This window comes from Papio anubis, chromosome 5 (genome assembly GCF_008728515.1).
Source record: "Papio anubis isolate 15944 chromosome 5, Panubis1.0, whole genome shotgun sequence".
NCBI lineage: Eukaryota > Metazoa > Chordata > Mammalia > Primates > Cercopithecidae > Papio > Papio anubis.
In genome coordinates, this window is record NC_044980.1 from 133,962,915 (window position 1) to 133,989,808 (window position 26,894).

The 26,894-nt window shown below is 43.8% G+C and overlaps 3 protein-coding genes and 1 pseudogene across 4 annotated transcripts; all 4 read left to right on the top strand.

Annotated features, from left to right (window-relative positions):
• The first annotated feature begins 463 nt into the window (after positions 1 to 463).
• On the top strand, positions 464 to 13,862 carry LOC116268544 (annotated as a pseudogene). Its single transcript, XR_004183835.1, has 2 exons — positions 464 to 7,611; positions 13,629 to 13,862. The product of XR_004183835.1 is annotated as a protocadherin gamma-A1-like (transcript).
• On the top strand, positions 13,725 to 18,202 carry LOC116274963 (protocadherin gamma-A2-like). Its single transcript, XM_031666497.1, is given in 4 exon segments — positions 13,725 to 15,771; positions 15,773 to 15,901; positions 15,903 to 15,987; positions 15,990 to 18,202. Coding segments are annotated over 4 exon segments (2,445 nt in total). The 5' UTR covers positions 13,725 to 13,911; the 3' UTR covers positions 16,361 to 18,202.
• Positions 18,203 to 18,310: 108 nt separating this feature from the next.
• On the top strand, positions 18,311 to 23,226 carry LOC116274962 (protocadherin gamma-A3-like). Its single transcript, XM_031666496.1, is given in 5 exon segments — positions 18,311 to 20,708; positions 20,710 to 20,759; positions 20,761 to 20,902; positions 20,904 to 21,151; positions 21,153 to 23,226. Coding segments are annotated over 5 exon segments (2,481 nt in total). The 5' UTR covers positions 18,311 to 18,923; the 3' UTR covers positions 21,409 to 23,226.
• Positions 23,227 to 23,319: 93 nt separating this feature from the next.
• LOC108586452 (protocadherin gamma-B1) lies at positions 23,320 to 26,845 on the top strand. The gene has a single exon (XM_021939800.2). The coding sequence runs from the start codon at positions 24,335 to 24,337 to the stop codon at positions 26,765 to 26,767; it is 2,433 nt and encodes an 810-aa protein (XP_021795492.2). The 5' UTR covers positions 23,320 to 24,334; the 3' UTR covers positions 26,768 to 26,845.
• The last annotated feature ends 49 nt before the right edge of the window (positions 26,846 to 26,894 follow it).

The window sequence follows — 26,894 nt, forward strand, 5'->3', positions numbered from 1 at the left end:
TTTTATCAGTATTTTCCACCTTTTATAGTGAAATTTTCTCCTTTAATATATTGAATTTACAGTGAATTTTTTATAATAATTTTTTACAGTGGATAATTTCTTGAGTAGCCATTTTCATGAAAAATAAGTTTCAATAGTGTGTCATCTTGAAAAGAAAACATCAAGAGGGAAAAATTTGTAAGAATTCTTAGTCGAATTTTAATGAATTTTAGTATGGGTGCGGTGGCTCACGCCTGTCATCCCAGCACTTTGGGAGGCCGAGGCGGACGAATTACCTGAGGTCAGGAGTTCGAGACCATCCTGGCCAACATGGCAAAACCCCGTTTCTACTAAAAATACAAAAATTAGTCGAGCATCGTGGCATGTAGCTGTAGTCCTAGCTACTCGGGAGCCTGAGGCAGGAGAATTGTTTGAACCCTTGAGGCGGAGGTTGCAGTGAGCCGTAATCACGCCACTGCACTCCAGCCTAGGTGACAAAGCAAGACTCTGTCTCAAAAAAAAAAAAAAATAAGAATTTTAATAAAACGTTTGCATTAAATTTTGTGAAATGATGATTTTGTTAATATTTTATCAAAAATAATGATTTGCACCCTTCTTAGTAAAGCAGCTGGTATTTTAAAATATGTCTTGAGAAAAAAGCCGATACAGTCTCTTGTGAGGACCTTGAAAACTAACCTGCTAGGGATATCATACTGGGCCTCTGGGTGCCGCTGTCCGCCAATCCGTGGCTGGAGGGAAACAAAGCAATCCACTGACGCAGCAGTCCCTGCAGGCTTTTTAGAAACACTATAGGAGAGGACTCTGCCTGCTGTCTCTCTCGCAGTCTGCTCCAGATATCTTGGTCAAGAATCTCACGATGTCTCGTGACCCAGAGTGAGGAGCTGCCTTTTATTCCTGAGCATCGCAGGGAGCAGGAAGCAGGGAGCAACAGTAGAGAGAGGTATTCGGATCTGAGTACCAGCAAGAAGAAGAAACAGAGGAAGAAGTCCCCCATAAGGAAGGTGTGAGGAGTGCAGGAATCGCTGTTTCCCTGCCTGAGGTCTTTATTCTACGTAGCTGATACGCTGTAAGATTCTGGAAGAGAAGGCTAGGGATTGAAAGGTTGGTAATCTCTCAGAAGATCTGTGTCTCGGTGATGGGAAAAACTACGGGTAAGTGCTGAGAAGCCTCTCTTTACATACAGCTGGAGAATGAGCCAGAGAGGAGCTTGAGAATGACAGGATAGATCTAGCAGTTATGCCCAAGGAAGACCCTCGGCCATTTGAATTTGAAGGTACTGAAAAATCATATAAATGTTTTTCATACAAACGTATGCATCTTGGATATAAATAAAATGGCTTTTAGCACACGTTTTGGAAATTCTGGAAAACATCTTAATAAGAGGAACTTTTACTCTTAAGCCTGCAGTAGATTTTGAACACTGGCAGTAACTCTGTACAAATATATCAGATTAATTTTAATAGCCATCTCCTCTTCCCCTAGAAGTAAAGGAGAGTACTACAGCAGTATGTACTCTGAATTGCTGCTATTGAAGAATCCCTGAGCCTGTGCAGTGGGGCACTCCTGTGGTCCCTGTTACTCAGGAGGCTGAGGCAGGAGGATTGCTTGATGCCAGCTAGAGGCTGCAGTGCGCTATGAGCACAACTGTGAATAGCCACTGCATTCCAGCCTCAGTAACATAGCCAGACCCCATCTCTTAGAAAAGAAAAGAAAAGAAAAGAGAAAAGAAAAGAAAAAAAAGAAACCCTGAACCAGAGGAGCAGAGCTGCCACCATTTAGTGATGGGGAGGGGGCAGAACAGCTCAGGGCAAGACACAGGCCTTGGATGCCAATGCCAGTCATCAGATATTGAGCAATGTGTAAGTGGGGTTAGCCTGCAGGAGAACATGCCCACCACCTCCTCCTCTTCATTCTTCAGGTGATCCCCAATGACCTAGACAATATCTTCAATATAGAGTTCTCCTGATCTTTCTACACAATTTTACAGGGCATACAGAATATATTTCCTGTCCAATAATGACAGAAATACTTGATTCTGAAGAGTAACAGTTACAGCATGGAATATAAGACTGGAGGCAGTTTGAGGGCCCACTTCAGAGTCCTGGTTGAAATGAATGCAGTCAGTGCAGGTGACTTTCAGTTCGGCGTCTAGTCCTATCAGAGGTAAGAACTGTGGTTGCCCTAACCAAAACAATAGGACTAAGAGACCTTAAATGAAAGATGAAAATTATTATAGAGAGAAATGATCATACTGGCAAACAATTCACCTCCAAGAATTATGATGTAATTCTTTGTCAGCTACTCATAGATGGAATTCTAAACTGGTAGCAGACCCTGAAGGACAATGTCACCATCAGAACCACCAACAAGGACAAACTGTCCCTCTCCTGCATCACCCTGCATATCATCGGCATCCACAAAAATGCTCATTCTTCAACAAGCCTCCTATTTCTTTTGGGTGACTGGGAACACTACCCAGAACCTCCATCACATACTTTAGCACTTCCCACCCTGACTTAGGGTCATATGCCTCCTGTTTCTTCTTGACCAGTGACCTGCCACTGTGGGCACTGTCATTCTGCATGTCAGTGAGTGCAAAGTGCTGTGGTGTTCATGCAGACTATCTTTGAGCTGACTCTGCGGGCCAGTGACCAGGGTTCAGCTTGCTCAGTGTCATCCTGAACTTGCATGTGATGGTGGATGACCATTGCGAAAATGCAAGGACACTACGCCAGGAGTTACAGCCAGGTGGGGCCCTCTTTGATGCTGCACCACTCACAATGCAACCGAGCTATCCCATCACCAAAGTGGACACCAGCTGGGGCACAAAGGCTGACTGTCCTATCGTGCTTCAGGTCAGCTAATGTGGCTCTTCAAACTAGGGATGTGCACGAGCTAGATGCGTGCTGTGTCACTGTGGGTAACAGAGATGCAACCTACCAAGGTTTGTTGGTCACCATGGTCAATGGTGAATCATCACGTTGTACCTGGTTGCTGCTCACAGTTTGCAGGAGTTGCTGCCAGACCTCAGCAATCACCCAGCACCCAACAGCAGGCAACAGACAGCACCCAACAGCTGTAGTTTAACCTGGGATGGCCTTTGCCTTGATCTCCATGCTATTTCTCCTCAGTGTGACTCTGGCCATCTTTCTGAACCTGCAATGACCTCTATAGCCCCATTGCCTGGGGCTGCTTTCAGCCAGATCTCTGGTGCAAGCCTGGATATGGAGTTGTCTCCAACTTAAAGGAAGGAAATTTGCCGTGTTCCTACAACGTATGTGTGGCCTTAGATATTTTTAAAATCTTAATGTCTTTAAATTAACTCAAGAAACAGCTTTCAACCAGATATTCTCTGCAGTGCCAGCTATGAAGCTTTGTTTTGTTTTGTTTTTGTTTTTGTAGAAACGGGGTTCACTATGTTGATCAAGCTGGTCTCAAACTCCTGGCCTCAAGTGATCTGCCCACCTTGGCCTCCTAAAGTGCTGGGATTGCAGGCATGAGCCACTGTGCCTGGCCAGCAATGAAGCTTTAAATGTTACATTTGATTCAAATGTATTTGTGTGATATTTTAACATTTTTATTTTATACTTATCATCCTTTTATAAATCACTCCTGCGTGTTTTTGGTTGCTGAGAGTAGGGAGCCCTACAGGTTTACTTGCTAGTTCTTATGTATATTTTAATTTGCCTCATTAGCTCACAGTTTCTTTGGGGAAAAGTTTGTGCCTATTAATGTGTATTCTGGAAAGTTACGTTCTCTGTTAAAGAGTTCCTTCCTTGCAGTATCAAAGGTGATTTATTGCATCTTTAAATTTCTACTCTTTGGCTCCATATACTTGTCTTTGAGAAGCTGAGAAACTGTAGATTTAGTTATATAAGAACTAAAATTCTCTTTCCAAAAACTATTCTTGAGACCTTTCGTTGTTTTCTTTCTTTCCTTATTTTTAACTTTTCTCAGTCATGGTGTCATTGGGTTGGTTTGCTCAATTTGTTCCTGAAGATATCAGACTCTGGAGTGCGGATAGCATGCTTCTCTAACTTTGGGGTAAAGATAAGTAAGTCACTCTAAGCCTGAGACATTTTAATTAGTAACCCTTTGCTAATACTGCAGTCATTAAAAGAAAGAAGGCCACATCCTCATCTTAACTGGTTAAAAAGTACTGTTAGGAGAAAACCAACCTTCTCTTGGAGAAAATATTAAGCACAATTACAGGGGAATACATATTATAAGAGACAATCTAAAAATAAAGATGAGACCATTTTTCTTTTCAGCTGTGAAGAATAATATCATAGACTTTGACTCTGAAATTTGAAATCTAAATTATACATTCATGTGACTTTTCAATGAAATTCCAAGAGCCCAGTTTTATTTTTTTTCCAAATGTATTACCTTTGGGTGAATCTTAAGAATTTTTTAAAACCTACATAATGCAAAGACACTTCAAAAAAAGAAGAGGAAAAATAAGGATATGGTTAAACCATGCCCTTCAAAATCCCAAGGTTTCTGATAAATATTCAAATCGTAATGGGAAGGAAATGGGATGGTACAATTTTTTAAAGTCTAGCTTATATTCTAAAAGATTATCTTTCCCTCCAAGACTTTTCATCCTCTAGTCAAAGGAGAGCTGCTCTATGTGGCCTGGGAAATTATCAAGTGGTCAAGCTTTACTACAGAAAAAGTGGAGAGATGATTTTGTCCTCATTGTGATGTTAGGTTTTTACTATCATTCCCTGAATAGCAAACAAGGAAAGCAGATAGCATGAAAATACTAAGATTCTCCTGTATATTTCAATTTGGTGACATTTAGGCACATTTAAGGAAGTGAACATATAGTTTCTCCTTTTCATACATATATTGTAGAAATGATTTCCTTGACAATAGACTAAAACTTAAGAAAATATTAAGTTAATGAGAAAGTTTTAAGTATTTTCTAGGAATGCAGTAACTGGTTAGGACTCTGGGTGCCGCTGTTCACTAATCTGGTAGATACAGGCAGTACACACACTTCAGGAGGAGGGGGGAAAAGAAAGCTCTTGTGCCTCTTAGAACCTCCATAACGGCCAGATTGAAAACAGACTGTCCAAGACTGCCTAAATCCTACTTCTGGATGACTCCCCACTCAGAATTCTCCTGAAAATTGGGTTAATTTCAGCTCAGAAAAGCAGAAACGATACCCTTGGTACTGGACTGGAAGAAAACTACGAAGTGAGAGAGCCATGAAGATTCAGAAAAAGCTGACCGGCTGCAGCAGGCTGATGCTTCTGTGTCTTTCTCTGGAGCTGCTGTTGGAAGCTGGGGCTGGGAATATTCACTACTCAGTGCCGGAAGAGACAGACAAAGGTTCCTTCGTGGGCAACATTGCCAAGGACCTAGGGCTACAACCCCAGGAGCTGGCAGATCGCGGAGTCCGCATCGTCTCCAGAGGTAGGATGCCGCTTTTCGCTCTGAATCCTAGAAGTGGCAGCTTGATCACCGCGGGCAGGATAGACCGGGAAGAGCTCTGCGCTCAGCGCATGCCATGTCTCGTGAGTTTTAATATCCTTGTTGAGGATAAAATGAAGCTTTTCCCTGTTGAAGTAGAAATAATTGATATTAATGACAACACTCCCCAATTCCAGTTAGAGGAACTGGAGTTTAAAATGAATGAAATAACCACTCCAGGTACCAGAATCTCATTGCCATTTGGACAAGACCTTGATGTGGGTGTGAACTCACTCCAGAGCTACCAACTCAGTTCTAACCCTCATTTCTCCCTGGATGTGCAACAGGGAGCCGATGGGCCCCAACATCCAGAGATGGTGCTGCGGAGTCCCCTAGACAGAGAAGAAGAAGCTGTCCACCACCTCATCCTCACAGCTTCTGATGGGGGTGACCCAGTCCGTTCAGGGACCCTCAGAATTTACATTCAGGTGGTGGATGCAAATGACAATCCTCCAGCATTTACTCAGGCACAATACCATATGAATGTCCCCGAAAACGTGCCACTGGGCACTCGACTGCTCATGGTAAATGCCACCGACCCTGATGAGGGATCTAATGGGAAAGTAATGTACTCCTTTCACAATGTAGACCACAGAGTGGCCCAAATATTTCATTTAGATTCTTACACAGGAGAAATATCAAATAAAGAACCACTAGATTTCGAAGAATACAAAATTTATTCAATGGAAGTTCAAGCCCAGGATGGTGCGGGGCTCATGACTAGAGCTAAGGTACTGATCAAAGTTTTGGATGTAAATGACAATGCCCCAGAAGTGACCATCACCTCTGTCACCACTGCAGTTCCAGAAAACTTTCCTCCTGGGACCATAATTGCTCTTATCAGTGTGCATGACCAGGACTCAGGAGACAATGGCTACACCACATGTTTCATTCCTGGAAATTTACCCTTTAAATTGGAAAAGTTAGTTGATAATTATTACCGTTTAGTGACTGAAAGAACACTGGACAGAGAACTTATCTCTGGGTACAACATCACAGTAACAGCAACAGACCAAGGAACTCCAGCTCTATCTACTGAAACTCACATTTCACTGCTAGTGACAGATATCAATGACAACTCCCCAGTCTTCCATCAGGACTCCTACTCTGCCTACATTCCCGAAAATAACCCCAGAGGAGCCTCCATCTTCTCTGTGAGGGCCCACGACTCGGACAGCAATGAGAATGCACAAATCGCTTACTCCCTAATAGAGGACACCATCCAGGGAGCACCCCTATCTGCCTACGTCTCCATCAACTCCGACACTGGGGTCCTGTAGAGGCCATGATCCTTCGGTCACGCAGCAGTTCCGACTTTGCAACTGAAAGTGATGGCGAGCCAGTGGGGACCCGGGCCAGCAGCAACGCACGCTGAAACTGCCTCGTGCTGGACCAGAACGACAACGCGCTCCGAGATCCTGTACCCCGCCATCCCCACAGATGGTTCCACAGGAGTGGAGCTAGCGCCCCGCTCCGCAGAGCCCGGCTACCTGGTGACCAAGGTGGTGGCAGTGGACAGAGACTCGGGCCAGAACGCTTGGCTATCCTACTGCCTGCTCAAGGCTAACCGACTCTTTCAAGGGCCACGGGCGAGGTGCACGGCGCGAGCCCTGCTGGACAGAGACGCCAAGCAGGAGCCTCGTGGTGGCCGGGCCCAGGACCACTGCCCAGCTCCCTTCTCCGCCACTGTCACGCTTTCACCGTGGGCTGTGGCAGACAGAATCCCGACATCCTGGTCGACGGCAGCCTGGAGCCTCCGCCAAACCCAACGATTCGACTTCACCCTGTGTACCTGGTGGTGGCGTGTGGCCGCGTCTCTCTCATAGCCTTCCTGGCCTTTGTCATCGCATGCCGCTTCAGGCTTCGGGCGCTGGCACAAAGTCACCAAGCTGCAGGCTTGGAGTATGCTTAGTGCCCGCTCGCGACTTTGTGGGCTGGACGGCCCGGGCTTTCCTGCAGACCTATTCCCACGAGGTTCTCACTGGCGGACTCTCATGAAGAGCCACCTGATTTTCCCCTCTCTCAGCCCAACTATGCGGATACCATATCAGCCAGGAGAGCTGTGAGAAAAAGGATTTTCTATCAGCACCCCAGTCTTTACTTGAAGACAAAAAGGAACCGTTTTCTCAGGTAAACTTTTGTGATGAATGTATAAGCTATCTAGAGAAAAATAATTCTTGATTTAACTTACTTGCATTCACTCTTTACTACAGATAGTTCTTCTAACCCATGTATCTTTATGGCTTTTTATTACAAGTCCTGGAAAATCACGATTAAGTGAGTCTACACGTTCATATGCAGGTATATTTATAATTGTTCTTGCATTGAAAAGGAGACTGTGATCATAATGTAGGTGGTTGGGTTGAAGGTATGTGTGAGATGCCATCTCTGTCTGGAAGGAGCACTGTATTAGAAACAGGGTGATTTAGCTTCTAACATTTTCTTACTTGCCTCTGGGTTAAAGGGTTTGATTAGAAAAGGCTCATCAATATTTAAATGTCTAATACTATTTTCAAATTTTCTTGTTATAAATACCTGCTAATTTACCCCGGAATTTAATGTAGACATCATCTGTCAGGACACTGTGATATTTTATTTGGGGACATTTGAAGAGGTGAAGATTGTCTAAAGTAGTATTTTTAATTGTGTTCATATAAGATTATAGGGATCTATATAAACCGCAATTTTAAATTATTGTTGAATATTTTAGCCCTTTATTCTATCTTTATTATCAGATTTTTTTTAGTTTTGAGACAGGGTCTTGCTGGAGTGCAGTGGCGTGATCATGGCTCACTGCAGCCACTACCTCCTGGGCTTAAGTGATCCTCCCACCTCAGCCTCCCAAAGTGCTGATATTACAGATGTGAGCAGTGGTGCCTGTACTGAAGAATACATCTATTTAAGTAATTTATGAAGTAACAAAGTGAACAACAGAAAATTTATCGTGCAACTTGAGAAATAGCTTTGAAGCCTCCTGACTTATACATTATACCTGTAATGAAATCAACTAACAAAAATCAAGTATACATCCTACTTTAATGTGTGTTAACTTTTCAGAAGAAAAAAAAAGCATAGTCGGGGAGTAAGTCCATGCTTTTTTATATTTACTCTGCTCCAATAAAATACAGAGATACATAAAATATAAGAGGAAAGCAAAAGCAAAGTGGTTAGCTGGTCTGAAGCCATGTGAGTTATAGTCTTGGACTTAAAAGAAGAAATTGAAGGTTAGGAAACTGCCTCCAGCAATGTAATAGGGACAGAAGTGCTTCAGACTAGATAAATGACCTGGACCAGGCTTACTGCCTGAATCCAAAACAAGCAATGAGGCCCTTCAGCTGATTAAAAAGGAAGAGAAAGATGCATGAACATGCTGCCTAGCTGGGCGCAGTGGCTCACGTCTGTATTTCCAACAATTTGAGAGGCTGAGGCGGAAAGATCCCTGGAGCCCTGGAGTTCAAGACCAGCCGGACACGGTGGCCTGCAACTGTAGTCCCAGCTACGCGGGGCGGGGCGAGGCGGGGCGAGGCGGGGCGAGGCGGGGCGAGGCGGGGCGAGGCGGGGCGGGGCGGGGCGAGGCGGGGCGGGGCGGGCCGGCGCAGGTGCTGACGTGGCGGGATCGCTTGAGCCCAGGAAGTCAAGGCTTCAGCGAACCGCGATGGCGCCACTGCACTCCAGCCTGGGCAACAGAGCCACACCATGTTAAATAAGTAAATAAATAAATGAATAAAAATAGAAGCTGCCGCCCAATTCCTGTGGTTATAGCTTTCTTGGTAAGCTGTGTAGACCAAGAGAAAGAGACAGACACGGATGCTGGATAGAGACAGCGAACACCAAGTATCTCTCATGTGAGCTGTGGTATCCAGAATATCACTGCTGGGTATCATTAAAGCGTCATTAAGAGACCCAGTTATGGCCTGGGACCTGAGGTCAGATAGAAATTATTTATTTCAAAACCATTATAAATGAGCACTGAACCCAGGAGGGAAGGAGACAGGGACATAGTGTAGAAAAGAAAAACAAACTAAAACTGAAAATAAACAGAGCTCTTCCACTAAAAATAAATATACAAACCAAAATTTCAAAACACACATGTCTCGTAGAATTTATTGTTGCTAGTAAGAAACTTTCAACAAACTATTATCTTTTAAGGTAATCTCTGTTTTTTCTCTGATAACCATTGAAGACTTTCTCTCATTCTTGCTGTGTGTCTGTTGCATTTTTATTTTTATTTTTTGCTTGGTACCAAGAGTATACTCTCAATTGATAGCTAAGTTATCTCAGTTCTGGACTTTCTCAGCTCTTATAGTCATAACTTTTTTCTGTGTATATACAAGTGAGCTACATTTACCTATTAAAGGACAAATATTACAAAATTAGTTGATTTTTAAAATCCATATTCTAATAATACATATACTTAAAAATACACTGAAACAGTAAAACTAAATATATATGTATGCACACACAAAAAGAAAGCAGTCATGTTAATATTAATATAACAACAAAGTTGTATTTAAGGTAACAAACACAAAATGTGATTTTAAAAAATGAACTGATTATAGTTGTAAAAAGAACAGATGATCAAAAGAATATAAAAATATGAGCTTCTATTACCAAAAAATGTAGCTTAGAAAATACCAGAATATTTTAACATAATTCCATAAGAAATAATAGACCCTACAGGGAGAAAGTTCGTTAATATACAGAAGATCTAAACAACATAATTTATAAGGTTGATCTATTAGGATTCTAATAGATCTGTTCTACACACAACAAATATGGAATAGTCATCCTTGAACAGATAGACAATCTACAAGTTTATTATCTAGTCATTACAAAAAAGGGTTCAGCGAATTCCAAAGTACCAATAATATACTTGCCTTACAACACATACTTAAATCACAAAGCAAACATTTAAAAATAGAAAAGGGGGAAAAAGTTTGGATATTTACATCCACACCCTTAAATAACTCTTGGATTTCAAAAATCACAATGACAATGACAACTACTCAGAAGAGAAGGATTTAAATATTATTTATTAAAAATTGTGAGATGCAGCTAAAACTAATTAGGAGTAAGTTTATAGACAAATGCAATAATTTTTTTAAAAAAACAAACAAAATTCCTTTTTTTTTTTTTTGTTGAGACGGAGTCTCGCTCTGTCGCCCAGGCTGGAGTGCAGTGGCCAGATCTCAGCTCACTGCAAGCTCCGCCTCCCAGGTTCACGCCATTCTCCTGCCTCAGCCTCCCAAGTAACTGGGACTACAGGCGCCTGCCACCTCACCCGGCTAGTTTTTTGTGTTTTTTTAGTAGAGACAGGGTTTCACTGTGTTAGCCAGGATGGTCTCAATCTCCTGACCTCGTGATTCGCCCGTCTCAGCCTCCCAAAGTGCTGGGATTACAGGCTTGAGCCACCCCGCCCGGCCAAAATTCTTTAAAATACATGAATTTAGCTTGCCATTTAAGAAGATAAAAAACATATAATGAGTATATACTAAAATAAAATGATGCAAAAAATAACAAAGAGATACATTTTTGAAATGCAACCATGGAAGAATTCTGAGGATGAAGTAACAGAAGCAGACAAAAAATGTTATAGTAAAACCAGTGGGGAGAAAATGAAAATTCTGTCAAGTCTAATGTTAGGACTCATTTAAGAGAGCCAGGCACAATGGCATATCTATAATCCCAGCTATTGAGTAGGCTGAGGCAGTAGGATTGCTTGAGCCCAGGAGTTTGAATCCAGCCTGGGCAGTATAACAAGACCCAACCTGTATAAAACAAAACAAACACAAACACAAAAATAAAAATTAAAAAACCAAAGCAAGATATACCATAGTAACTCTACAAGAAAACATGGTTGGTATCAATTATTTCCAATACATTTTTCTTCAGTCTTCTAAGAGGAATGGATGAAAGTAAAAATGAGAAAATTTCAACAAGGAAGGAGTCAAAAGGCAAACAGACTAAAGGGTCACCAGAAATGGGCAATTCCACTTATACCACTTACAAAAATTAATTCAAAATGGATCAAAGAAGCAATATTCAGAAGCAATAAAACCCTTTTAGCTATTACGTGTAAGAACTAAAACTATGCAACTCTCAGAAGAAAACAGGAGGAAACCTTCATAACATTGATTTTGGCAATGATTTCTTGGATATGACACCAAAAGCACAAGCAACAAAAGAAAAAAAAAGCTATACTGGACTTTATCACAATTAAAAACTATGTGCAGCAAAGAACAATATCAATAGAGTGAAAACGCAGCCCACAGAATGAGAGAAAATGTTTCCAAATCATATATCTAAGAATGGATATCCAGAATAAAGAACTCCCATAATTCAACAACAAAACCTCCCAAACAATTGGATGTTAAAATGAGCAAAGGACTTGAATAGACATTTCTCCAAAGATGATATACAAATGGCCAAAACCACATGAAAAGATGTTCAACATCACTAGTCATATGTTCAACATCACTAGTCATTAGGGAAATGCAAATCAAAACCGTAATGAGATACTACTTCACATTCGTTAGAATTGCTGTCATAAAAGAAAAGAAAATAAGTGTTAACAAGAATATGGAGAAATTGGAATTCTTGTGCATTGCTGGTGAATATAAAATGATACAACTGCTGTGGAAAATGGTATGGTGATTCCTCAAAAATTTAAACATAGGATTACCATATAATCCAGCAATTCCACTCTGGTTATTACCCAAAAGAATTGAAAGTAGGGACTTCAACAGATATTTGTACACCTATGTTTATGGCAGCATTAGTCACAATAGTTGAAAAGTGGAAGTAACCCAAGTGTCCATTGACAGATGAATGGGTAAACAAAAAGTGGTTCACAAATACAATGGACTATTATTCAGCCTTAAAAAGGAAGGGAATTCTGTTACATGCTACAATATGGACGAACTTCAAAGACATGTTGTCAAGTGAAATAAACCTGTCAAAAAATGACAAATATGGTACAATTCCTCATATATGAAGTTCCTAGATTAGTCAAACTCATAGAGCAAAAGGTAGAATGGTAGCTGCCAGGGACTGGGTGAAAGGCAATGGGGAGTTACTATTTAATAAGTACAGAGTTTCAGTTGGGGAGGATGAAAAAGCTCTGGAGGTGGATAGTGGTAATGATCACACCAGAATGTAATTTGAATGTACTTAATGTCACAGAATTGTATGCTTGACAATGGTCAAAATGATAAAGATAAAACAGGAGTAAGAAGACATCCACTGCATTGTATTTTACACCCTTGGAAAATGAATATCAGAAAAAGAACTTGACAACCTCAAACAATTTTGAGTGACTGATTCCAAAATCCCCTTCCAACTCTAGCTTTATCAAATAGATCTGCTTTCCATTTCTGTAATGTTCCATGCTGTCTCTCACCTTCAAGCATTTATTCTGAGGTTCTAGAACAATTCTTCAGCCTTTTTCTTGATTCAATCCTACTTTTTAGGATTCAGCTTCAATCATGCCCTCAAAAAGACTTTTCTGACTCCAAATCTAGACTGGATACCCTTCCCAGGTATTTCTCCATCACCCAGTGTTTCCTACCTCATATCATGGCAATTACACTCTCTTCACTTTATTCTATTACACTCTCATTACTCTATTACACTCTCTTTACTTTCTTATGTCCTCCTCCAACCTTCATGCTTGAGACCAGGGCCTGTGTTTATCATGTTCACCATTTCTATCTCCAGCCCCAGTCATGCAAAGTGGGAGGCACATGTACCCAACTAAGTGTCTGATGATTCAATAATTTAAAGGCAGATTTTGAAGGTAAATGCTAAGCCATCAACCACAAAAGTTCAAAATATATAACCTTAGAAGAAAATGTAGCTAACGTTTCTTAATTGATCTTACTGCTTCTGATTATACAATAAGAGATGGAAGATGTTTGTAGCAAGAGCAGTGGTGGCATTGATTAATGCCTTGAGCAGTCAATAATACTTTCCTAGCAACTATTATCAAGGTCATGTTCATTTATACCAGTCTTATTAATCCTGATAAAAAAGATTCCTGTTTTGAAAGATCTAATTCTACGGTATCTTAGAGCTGTAAGATTCTTTAAAGCACCTTGAAAGTCAACAAAGGCAAACAAACAAGAAGTAACTTAAGTTTTCCCGAGCAGGTGCAGAAATTATTTAGGCCTCTGAGCGTCGCTGTTGACCACCTAAGGAGTAAAAAGCAGCAAAGCCAACCAATCCAGCCACACGCCTCCCACAGCACAACAGGCTGGAGGTTTGGCCCTAAAGCTTCAGGGCACCAAAGAAATTCAGTCGAACAGCCCACCATTTGTCTCCATAGGGACCTGGGTCCTGTGAATGCTGGTCATCTCACAGCCTGAGGAATAAAGATTGGAATCCGCACTGAATGCTGGAAGTTGACTCGGAGAAAACTGCGACAGGAAGGAAATGGCGGCTCTGCAAAAGTTGCCACACTGCAGAAAACTGGTCCTGCTGTGCTTCCTTTTGGCGACCCTGTGGGAGGCCAGGGCTGGGCAGATTCGCTATTCTGTGCCAGAAGAGATCGACAGAGGCTCCTTCGTAGGCAACATCGCCAAGGACTTGGGTTTGGAGCCCCTGGCACTGGCAGAGCGGGGAGTCCGCATCGTCTCCAGAGGTAGGACCCAGCTCTTTGCTCTGAACCCGCGAAGCGGCAGCTTGGTCACTGCGAGCAGGATAGACCGGGAGGAGCTCTGCGCTCAGAGCGCACCGTGTCTGTTGAATTTTAACATCCTGCTGGAGGACAAATTGACTATTTATTCAGTAGAGGTGGAAATAACAGATATTAACGATAATGCCCCTCGCTTTGGAGTAGAGGAACTGGAGCTAAAAATCAGTGAAACCACTACGCCAGGATTCCGGATTCCTCTTAAGAATGCGCATGATGCGGACGTAGGTGAGAACGCCCTTCAGAAGTATGCACTCAACCTAAATGATCACTTCTCCCTGGACGTGCGAAGCGGAGTTGATGGGAACAAGTACCCAGAACTGGTGCTGGAGCGCGCTCTGGACCGCGAGGAAGAGGCTGTTCACCACCTCGTTCTCGTGGCTTCTGATGGGGGTGACCCAGTGCTATCTGGCACCTCCCGCATCTGCGTGAAGGTCCTGGATGTGAACGACAACGCGCCTGTTTTTACACAGCCCGAGTACCGCATAAGCGTTCCCGAGAATACGCCCGTGGACACCCGGATACTCACGGTGACCGCCACTGACGCAGATGAGGGCTACAACGCTCAAGTGGCATATTTTCTAGAGAAAAGCCCTGGAGAAACCTCAGAGGTATTTGAGCTTAAGTCAACATCTGGAGATCTGACAATCATAAAAGATCTAGATTATGAGGATGCTACATTCCATGAAATTGATATTGAAGCTCAGGATGGTCCGGGCCTTCTAACCAGAACGAAGGTTATCATTACGGTTCTGGACGTGAATGACAATGCCCCAGAATTTTACATAACATCTGCTACTAGCTCAGTTTCTGAAGACTCTCCTCCAGGAACCGTAATTGGGCTTTTTAATGTACATGATAGAGACTCTGGGCAGAATGCATTCATCACCTGTTCACTCCCTGAGAATCTTCCCTTTAAGTTAGAAAAGTCAGTGGACAATTACTACCGACTGGTTACAACCAGAGCCCTTGACAGGGAACAGTTTTCCTTTTACAACATCACTCTAACCGCTAAAGATGGAGGGAACCCCTCCCTGTCCACGGATGCTCACGTTTTGCTCCAGGTGGCAGACATCAACGACAACGCACCCGCCTTCTCCCGCACATCCTACTCCGCCTACATTCCTGAAAACAACCCCAGAGGAGCCTCTGTCTTCTCAGTGACGGCCCATGACCCCGACAGCAACGACAATGCTCATCTAACTTACTCTTTCGCGGAGGACACTGTTCAGGGGGCACCCTTATCCTCTTACATCTCTATCAACTCTGACACTGGAGTCCTCTATGCACTGCGCTCCTTTGATTACGAGCAGTTTCGAGACTTGCAACTGTGGGTGATGGCGCGGGACAGCGGGAACCCTCCACTCAGCAGCAACGTGTCGCTGAACCTGTTCGTGCTGGACCAGAACGACAACGCGCCCGAGATCCTGTACCCCGCCATCCCCACAGAGATGGTTCCACCGGCGGAGCTGGCTCTCAAGCCCAAGCAGAGCCCTCGCCACCTGGTGACCAAGGTGGTGGCGGTGGACAGAGACTCACAGAACGCCTGGCTGTCTTACCACCTGCTCAAGGCCAGCGAGCCAGGACTCTTCAAGGTGGGCTGCACACGGGCGGTGAGGGCGCATCAGCGCAGCCCCGCCGGACAGAGACGCCAGAGCTCCTCGCAGGCCGGGCCCAGACCACGCCAGCCCTCTCTCCGCCACTGTCACGCCACGCCGGGCAGACAGGATCCCCCGACATCCTGGCCGATCTGGGCAGCCTCGAGCCCTCCGCCAAACCCAACGATTCGGACCTCACTCTGTACCTGGTGGTGGCGGCTGGGCGGCTCCCTGCGCCCTGGCCTTTGTCATCGTGCTGCTGGAGCCAGGCTGCTGGCACAAGTCACGCCTGATGCAGGCTTCAGGAGGCAGCTTGAGGCATGCCCAGCTCGCGACTTTGTGGCGGAATGGGGTGCGGGCTTTCCTGGGTAGACCTATTCCCACGAGGTCTCTCACTGGCGGACTCATGGAAGAGTCACCTTGACCTTCCCCTGAGCCCAACTACGCTGACACGCTCATCAGCCAGGAGAGCTGTGAGAAAAAGGATTTTTTATCAGCACCTCAATCTCTACTCGAAGATGAAAGGGAAGAAACGTCTTCTCAGGTAATCTATCTTTTCACAACATCCGTACAAGCTAGTTTGCTGAAGTAATTCACTTACTTGTTTACTATATCTGTTTTGTTCCCCGTATTTCCTTGAGGGCAGAGTCAAGTTGTAGGAAGTGAGTCTTGGTGAATTATTTCTTGGTAGGTCTTAGTGTTCACAGGCTGTAAGAGGAAGAAGAGACACGAGAATCGTTGTGCAATGAATGTAAACCAGGAGTTAATAGATGATTATCCAAAGAGCACTGCATTGAGTAACTAGGGTATCTGGTCTCTTACACTTTCTTCTTCACCCCTGGGCAAATCATCTCATCCACCCGGATCAACAATTTTTTCTTTGTTAAAAATATAAAGATTGGAGTTTATGTTTGCTCAAGTCCTTTCTTCTTTTAAAATATGACTTTTACTTTATATTTGAATCTGTATATGAACAGGGAAACACCTTAGTCAGCTAATTCTTTCTCATTCAGTCTTAATATATTTCTCTCAGTTTGACAGCAAAATTGTTTTCCTTAACTTGCATGCCCTTCCCTGTTAAAAATATGGAAATTTAGAAATATACATTCCTTACAGTGTTTCCGGAAGTTATGTCATATTATTTTGGCTTAGTTTTAAAAATCACATTAGTCTCTAAGCTATGTGCTTCTTGAAGAAGTGACTGACTTATCATCTGCTCTGTAATAAAGTTGTAGGGTAGTAATAAACAGGTTTCTCCTTTTTTTATCTTTCTCATATGTGGGAACCATATTGCCTTTTAATCTTTAAAATAATATATATCCTCAATATAGTTTTGCTTAAAGAAAAGATACAAAAGATTCATATCATACAATTGTCCAGAACCATCTTTTGTATACATCTCTCTTCTCAAGGTTTCTACTCACAGTAGCTGCTGGAAATGTTCCCAATCCCTCACCCAATCCCAATGCCCCTCTGAACAATTTTCTTTTCCCATTCCTCTTCCTATGTTGGCTTTTAGTATGTTGGTTATGTATTTAATAACAGAGAACAATAAACACACTAATGTTCTATGTAAATGGCATAATTTTTAATTTTTATTTGGAAATTATCATGTACCAATTGAGCCTTTTATTGAATGACACCGTATCTCTCAAAGTGCTGTGATTCTTTATGTTGCATCTTTTCTGAGACAATGTGTTGTTTTGGTTACTATTACATAATTCTCTATGAGTAAAATTGGAACTCACTGTGGCATAATATGTCACAATATCTTTACTTGTAAGTGAATAATAAAGTATAAACAGGATAATTAAAGCAGTTATTTTTAGTGTGTGTAGTAACTCCACAAGAATAAATGCCTTATGCATAGATATGTCATGCATCATGATTGAAATGACAAATATATGTGTTTATATTTTTGTGCTTGGAAACTTATAGAGAAAGAGATTCTGGAACATAAAAGCTTATTTCTACTGGTTTTAGTAGTGGGTTTTGAAAAAACATCCTTATAGTCTAGATTTAAACAAAGCGAACTTCTTTCAGTACCCTGAGGGGCTGTGATTTCTCTCTCACATCTAGGCATTGTCATGCTGTTCTCTCCCACATCCAGGCCTTTTCACTGATCCACTCCTCTCATGTTTCCTGGGAAAGCCTTTGCTAACCTTAAAGGCCCAATTGAAGGCCCCCCTAACCCGCTTGGCTTTTCCCACTATGGTAATTATCTCAGTACGCTACAATTCCCTGTGTGCTTTTATATCCTTATAATCTCTGTGAAGGAAGTGACTGTGTCTATATTGTTCACCTTAAATCCCTAAACATATTGTCTGACACCTAATTATGTATTTGTTTAATGAATATTAAATAACAACAAATATTGAAACTAAGTTATCAGGTCACCAAGAACAAACTTAAAGAAATATAATGTATAAACATGGCTGATATTTCTGTGTGCTTCTTTTCTTCTTTTCCTTCTCTCAGCTCTTAGAGAGTTAAAAGTATAGACAGGGAAAGGTGAAAGATATCAAATAACCCTGATAAATGTAGTAAGTATAACAACAAACACATTATCAAGATTCAGTGGTTGAAGAACAAGTGGTGGTCATGTCTTTTAATAGTTGTGTTGGTCCTTAGGGCCAGTTCTTTATTACTGTGTGTTTCTTAAACTGAACAGTTCAAAACAGTTAACTCCACTATGTCTGAAGCAATATTGGTGGCATTAAGATTAGTGCATGGATTCCCAAGAAAGATAACTTGAGGCCACACTGTTTAACATATATCAATTCAATTATGTTCAATCAACACTAGTCCTCTTATCTCTGACAAGAAGGATTTCAGGTCTTGGATAACTCAAAAATAATCATGTTTGTCTGAGAGGATGCAGTAAACGGTTAGGCCTCTTAGTGTCGCTGTTGACCACTCAAGAAGGAGAACGCAGCTGGAGAACTAGTCCACCATTTCCTTGCTCCTGCAATGCAAAGAACCAGCAAATTAGACTCAGAAAATCCGAGGCGGCTGCCAACCTCACCTCTTAGTCAACGAGCGGTTTGACCTGTGAATTAGGCCCGTAAAATACTTCGTTTCTTGAGAAAATAAGATTGGAGTCCGTCGTGGGAAACTGGAACCGAATTCAGAGAAAGCTATTCCCCGAAAAGGAAATGACCAAATGCCTGAGTTTCCGAAATGGCAGAGGACTGGCCCTGCTGTGCGCGCTTCTGGGGACACTGTGTGAAACAGGATCCGGTCAGATCCGCTACTCGGTGTCTGAGGAGCAAGATAAAGGTTCCTTCGTGGGCAACATCGCTAAAGACCTGGGGTTAGAGCCCCGGGAGCTGGCTGAGCGCGGAGTCCGCATCGTCTCCAGAGGTAGGACGCAGCTTTTCTCTCTGAATCCGCGAAGCGGCAGCTTGGTCACCGCGGAGAGGATAGACCGGGAGGAGCTCTGCGCTCAGATCCCGCTGTGTCTGGTAAAATTTAACATCCTTGTTGAGGATAAATTGAAAATTTTTGAAGTAGAAATAGAAATTAAAGATATTAATGATAATGCTCCTAATTTCCCAACAGAGGAATTGGAAATAAAAATTGGTGAACTAACGGTTCCTGGAACCCGATTTCCACTTAAAACTGCTTTTGACCCAGATGTAGGCATGAACTCCCTGCAGAACTACAAGCTTAGCCCTAATGACTACTTCTCCCTGGCTGTGAATAGCGTCTCTGAGGGGGCCAAGTATCCAGAGCTGGTGCTGGAGCAGGCCCTGGACCGTGAGAAAAAAGAAATTCACCAGCTTGTCCTGGTTGCCTCTGATGGTGGCGACCCTGTCCACTCTGGCAACTTGCACATCCAAGTGATAGTCCTGGATGCAAATGACAACCCACCAATGTTTACTCAGTCTGAGTACCGTGTAAGTGTTTGGGAGAACGTGCCTGTGGGTACCCGACTGCTCACAGTGAATGCTACTGACCCTGATGAGGGATTCAACGCTCAAGTGTCTTATATTCTAGATAAAATGCCTGGGAAAATCGCTGAGATTTTCCATCTCAACTCAGTGAGTGGAGAAGTATCAATATTAAAAAATCTAGATTATGAGGATGCCATGTTCTATGAAATTAAAATTGAAGTACAGGATGGACCAGGTCTTCTTTCAAGAGCCAAGATTCTACTCACGGTTCTGGATGTGAATGACAATGCTCCAGAAATTACAATTACGTCTCTCACAGGCTCAGTCCCAGAAGAGGGCACCGTTGGAAGAGAAATTGCTCTTATCGATGTGCATGACCGAGATTCTGGGCAGAATGGGCAGGTTGCAGTTTTTGTCCTGGGAAATCTGCCATTTAAATTAGAAAAATCAATAGACCAATATTACCGCTTAGTGACGGCCACATCCCTAGACCGCGAACAAATGTCAGAATATAACATCAGTCTGAGAGCCTCAGATGGGGGAAGCCCGCCACTGTCCACAGAAACTCACATCATCTTGAATGTGATTGACATCAATGACAACCCACCCACCTTCCCTCACTTATCCTACTCCGCCTACATTCCAGAAAACAACCCCAGAGGAGCCTCCATCTTCTCAGTGACGGCCCAGGACCCAGATAGCAACGACAACGCCCACATCACTTATGCATTGACCGAGGACACCCTCCAGGGGGCGCCCCTGTCCTCCTACGTCTCCATCAACTCCAACACTGGCGTCCTATATGCGCTGCGATCCTTCGACTACGAGCAATTTAGAGACTTGAAACTACTGGTGACAGCCAGCGACAGCGGGAACCCTCCACTCAGCAGCAACGTGTCGCTGAACCTGTTCGTGCTGGACCAGAACGACAATGCGCCCGAGATCCTGTACCCCGCCATCCCCACAGATGGTTCCACCTGAGCTGGCCGCCCGCGCAGAGCCCGCTACCTGGTGACCAAGGTGGTGGCGGTGGATTGTGAGACCGGGCCAGAACGCTTGGCTGTCTTACCACCTGCTCAAGGCCAGCGAGCCAGGACTTTCATGTGGGGCTGCACGGCTTAGGTGAAGCAGCACGGGCGCGAGCCCTCACACAGAGGACGCCAGCAGAGCCCTTCGTGGTGGCTGTCCAGGACCACGGCCAGCTCTCTCCGCCACTGTCACGCTTCACCGTGGCCGCGGGCAGACAGGATCCCCCGACATCCTGGCCGGATCTGGCAGCTTCCTGAGCCCTCCGCCAAACCCAATCCATTCGACCTCACTCTGTACCTGAGGGTGGCGGTGGCTGCGGTCTCCTGCGCTCTTCCTGGCTCACACCGTGGCTGCTGGCTTCAGCTCGGGCGGCTGGCACAAGCTCACGCTCCGCTGCAGGCTTCGAGGGCGGCTTAGCGAGCCGCAAGTCTGCCTCGCGACTTTGTGGGCGTGGACGGGTTCGGGCTTCTGCAGACTCCATTCCCACGAGGTCTCACTCACTTGACTCGCCATGAAGAGCCACCTGATTTTCCCCCAGCCCAACTATGCGGACACGCTCATCAGCCAGGAGAGCTGTGAGAAAAGCGAGCCTCTTCTGGTAACTCAGGATTTACTTGAAACGAAAGGAGATTCCAACCTACTTCAGGTGAGTTTATTTATTTCTTTGAATATTATGAAGAACAATTATGAGAATGTGGTTATTATAAAGCTTTAACACATGTGTATTTGAGAAATAAAGCCATGAGGTTGTCATTAGTCCTTTGGCTAAATATTTGTCCCCCTTTCTTTCTGGGCCTATAGTAGGACTGCACTCCCTGGTCTGATTATGGTTGAGTGGGCTTAGGGAAACAATAATACATTGTGAGTGGAGGTAAAGTGTGTCACTTCCTAGAGGAATCTGCAATTGTGAGAATTTTCGATCTCTAAGTTACTATTTGAAATTGTGACTGCTCCTTCTACCTGGGTCCTTGAGTAACTATGATGAGAGAACCACAACACTGGTCTGTATACCTGTGATAAATAGGCCTTTTTCATTTTAAATTCCTGTGCTTTGGAGTTTGTCATTCCAGCCTATATAGCCTATCCTGATACATACAAGTAAAAATATATATGAATAAAATATATTTTATATGCCCATGAAATTAAATTATGTTTAACTCCTTCCAAGACAGATGAAAAAGTAGAGGCTGATCAAATGGTTTTACCTATAATGCCTGTTATGTATGCCTAAAGTATATGCTTATGTGTATATTCATATTTCAACATTTTGCCTGAGGGTGGAAAGTTCACCTACCTAAACTATTATGAGCCTTGGAGTGGTATTTCTTGCCCTTGAGAAGGATATTAAAAATAAGTAAGGGAATATGTCTCAGCCTCTGTGGCGGATTTCCAGACCGTCTCTTCCAACAATGGAATAGAAGTCCCTTCTTTTGTCATGTTCTACAACTTTCTTCATCCAGAAATTGTTGGCTTATTCTGCAATTTATGAAATTATTTTCACTCATGAAATCATGTAAGAGAGTCATCCAAAATTAGACCAAAATATATTTTATTAGAACCCAAACGAAAGAATAGATTCCTCCCTCAATATATTAGGAAAAGACACATTTAAATGTATGAGACAACAGGGCCAGAACACAAAAGCTGTAAGCAGAGTAAGGTGTATTCTCACTCAAACATGCAAATATATCACAGAATTTAAAAGGCCCATAGCCAGGGGAGGACTTCTGAGCCTAGGACTTCGAGACCTACTTGGGCAACATAGTATGATCCTGTCTCAAAAGAAAAAGGCGTGTAACTTTTAACGTATCATTTTTAGAAAAAAAAAAGTTTATAGTATCAGTATCACTTTCCCTGTAAGGAGAAAAAAAAGTTAATTAGCTAGTGTCAGGGGGGATTTGTATGCTCAAAGAGAATTTCTAAGAATTCTATATGAAATATAGCCTACATATGTGTCATGAAAATACACTGAGAATATGGAACCCACACAATTCCACCTACTTGTACAGGTGATGGAAGATCTCGGACATCCCATTTTCACTAAAAAGGGTTTATTTTTATTTTTTTGAAGAATGGGCAAGAATCCATTGCAACAGAAAGGGAGGAGAAGTTCATAATAAAAGGAACAGAAAGTATAAAGGCATGATGCAAGGAAACAAGTGAAAAGGTATCTTAAGAAAACAGATAATAGGCTGTTTCAACTGGAGTATGAGTATGGGTGAGCACTGCAAAATAGCAGAATAAATTGTTGAGTTGGATCTCATTTGGTAATGCATTTGAAATAAAGGGATTTGCTTTGAACCAAGACGAGTTCTAAGCCTGGAACTACAGAATAAGTTGCAGAATTGGGTGTCTAAGAACTCTGAATACATCTCCAATATTTACCAGTGGTCAAGTCAAACTCATTTTGCTCATTGATGGTTTAAGTTGGCTGGAGCTGAGAATTGGCATTATAAAGAATGTTTTTGAGACAGAGTCTTGCTCTGTCACCCAGGATGGACTTCAGTGGCATGATCTCAGCTCACTGCAAACTCTACCTCCTGGATTAAGCGATTCTCCTGCCTCAACCTCCCAAGTAGCTGGGGTTACAGTACCTGCCACCATGCCCAGCTAATTTTTATTTTTTTAGTAGAAACGGCTTGCACCATGTTGGCTAGGCTGGTCTTAAACTCCTGACCTCATGTGTTCTTCCCATGTTGGCCTCCCAAAGTGCTGGGATCACAGGTCGCTGCACACAGCCTAGAGTATTTCATATACATTCATTTAAAAAAGAAACACTGGTTTCATAAAACAAATATACATTATATGAAATTCCACTTCATAAAAGCATGTGTGTGTACCCCAATACTAAATTTGCCCTTTTAACAAAATATCAGACTTTGCCCTACTTAACTGGAAATATTATCTATATTTTATAAAGAAGAGAAATATATTAACATAATCGTAAGGCTGTGATTTCCTCTTTTTTGCAAAAACTATCTTTGAAAAGTATTACTGACTTGATAACATATATATGGAGAGATTTAAAATACTAGATAAGGAAACTTATTCCAATGAATTTACAGAAAGGTAGGTATTTTAGTCCCCTAAAAAATAAATAAAAATTATCAATTCACTTATATGGATACAGCAGTCATACCAGAGTTTATAAATATAGTGAAATCACTGAAGATTTTTTTTGCCCCCAAAACTGAAAAAAATGACTGTGTGCCTTGTGAATTTTTTAAATGAAAAAAGAATACAAAATGATGAAGACCCTTATGTGATGATGACAAACTAGAAAATTGAAATGTAAAGGGGGAAATATGAGTATTTGGTTCCTTCCAGCAAATTAAAGACAGAGTACATAGATTCAAGAGGTTGCGCTTTGAGGATAAACAGCTGGGCACTGTGCAGTTTTCCAAGACAGCCTCTGGGCGCCGCTGTCGACCAAAAGGAAGTGAAGGCGTCTCAATTCTGCAGGAGCGTCAGGCAGGGTGCCTTCCTGCCTTGTCCGGTGCACTGAGGACGGACGCTGCCCCTGTTCACCCTCGAGCGCCTAACTGATAAGTCTTACGCTCAAATTACAGAAGTCCAGGGTGCTGTCATTGCTTTTTAAAAAAACATCCCAGAGAAAAGAAGCTCCGCGGAGAGTTCCTGAAATGCAGAGAGTCAGAGAAGCCGAAACGATGAAAAGTCAGGTACTGTTTCCCTTTCTGCTGTCTTTGTTCTGCGGGGCCATCTCCCAGCAGATCCGATACACGATTCCAGAGGAGCTAGCCAACGGCTCACGGGTGGGGAACCTTGCTAAGGATCTGGGGCTCAGTGTCCAGGAGTTGCCAACTCGAAAACTGCGGGTTAGTGCAGAGGATTATTTCAACGTTAGTTTGGAGAGCGGGGATTTGTTAGTGAACGGTAGGATAGATCGAGAGAAGATTTGCGGAAGGAAACTTGAGTGTGCACTAGAATTCGAAACGGTCTCTGAAAACCCAATGAATGTTTTCCACGTGGTTGTTGTAATCCAAGATATTAATGACAATGCACCACGTTTCGTTGCAAAAGGCATTAACTTAGAAATTTGTGAGTCAGCCTTACCCGGGGTAAAATTCTCTCTGGATTCTGCGCAAGATGCAGATGTGGACGGCAATTCACTGAATATATATACCATCAACCCCAATCAATACTTCTCTCTGTCAACGAAGGAAAGTCCTGATGGAAGTAAATATCCGGAATTACTGCTGGAAAAACCTCTAGACAGGGAACATCAGAGCTCTCATCGCTTAATCCTGACTGCCATGGATGGCGGGGACCCGCCTCTAAGCGGCACCACTAACATCTGGATCCGAGTCACCGATGCCAATGATAATGCTCCCATGTTTAGCCAGGATGTATACAGGGTTAGCCTCCAAGAAAACGTGCCGTGGGGAACCTCCGTGCTGAGGGTGATGGCCACAGACCAGGATGAGGGCATTAATGCAGAGATCACCTATGCCTTCCTCAACTCCCCAATAAGTACCAGCCTCTTCAATCTCAATCCAAATACCGGCGACATCACAACCAATGGCACATTGGACTTTGAAGAAACAAGTAGATATGTGTTGGGTGTAGAAGCCAAGGATGGAGGAGTACACACAGCTCACTGCAATGTTCAAATAGAAATCGTTGATGAGAATGACAATGCCCCTGAGGTGACATTCATGTCCTTCTCTAACCAGATTCCAGAGGATTCAGACCTTGGAACTGTAATAGCCCTCATAAAAGTGCGAGACAAGGATTCTGGGCAAAATGGCATGGTGACATGCTATATTCAGGAAGAAGTTCCTTTCAAATTAGAATCCACCTCGAAGAATTTTTACAAGATGGTGATTGGTGGAGCCCTAAACCGGGAGCAGACAGCAGACTACAACGTCACAATTATAGCCACCGACAAGGGCAAACCATCCCTTTCCTCCAGGACAAGCATCACCCTGCACATCTCCGACATCAACGACAATGCACCTGTTTTCCATCAGGCCTCCTACGTGGTCCATGTGGCTGAGAACAACCCACCTGGAGCCTCTATTGCACAAGTGAGCGCCTCCGACCCGGATTTGGGACCCAACGGCAGCGTCTCCTACTCTATTCTGGCCAGTGACCTGGAGCCGCAGGAGCTGTTGTACTATGTGTCCGTGAGCGCGCAGAGCGGGGTGGTGTTCGCGCAGCGCGCCTTCGACCACGAGCAGTTGCGCGCCTTCGAGCTCACACTGCAGGCCTGCGACCAGGGCTCCCCCGCGCTCAGCGCCAACGTGAGCCTGCGAGTGTTGGTGGGCGACCTCAATGACAATGCGCCGCGGGTGCTGTACCCCGCGCTGGGGTCTGATGGCTCTGCACTTTTCGATATGGTGCCACGCGCCGCAGAGCCTGGCTACCTGGTGACCAAGGTGGTGGCGGTGGACGCAGACTCGGGACACAACGCTTGGCTGTCCTACCACGTGCTGCAGGCCAGCGAGCCCGGGCTCTTCAGCCTGGGGCTGCGCACGGGTGAGGTGCGCACAGCGCGTGCCTTGGGCGAGAGGGACGCGGCCCGCCAGCGCCTGCTGGTCGCTGTGCGTGATGGAGGACAGCCGCCACTCTCCGCCACCGCCACGCTGCACCTAATCTTCGCGGATAGCCTGCAAGAGGTATTGCCAGACCTTAGCGACCGCCCTGAGCCCTCTGACCCCCAGACGGAACTGCAGTTTTACCTGATGGTGGCCTTGGCCTTGATCTCAGTGCTCTTTCTCCTCGCGGTAATTCTGGCGATCGCCCTGCGCCTGCGACGTTCCTCCAGCCTCAACACTGAGGGCTATTTTCAAACGGGTCTCTGCTCCAAGTCTGGGCCAGGGGTTCCTCCCAACCACAGCGAGGGGACTTTGCCCTATTCCTACAATCTATGTGTTGCCTCTCATTCTGCAAAGACAGAGTTCAATTTTCTCAACCTGACACCTGAAATGACTCCCCCTCAGGATCTGCTGTGTGATGATCCTTCTATGATTGTATGTGCCAGTAATGAAGATCACAAAGTCGCTTATGACCCTTCTTTGTCTTCGCACGTGAGTTTCTGCAAATCTAGTTAAATTTTATATATTGCGGCCGGGAGCGGTGGCTCAAGCCTGTAATCCCAGCACTTAACCAGGCTGAGGCAGGTGGATCACTTGAGGTCAGGAGTTTGAGACCAGCATAGCCAAGATGGTAAAACCCCGT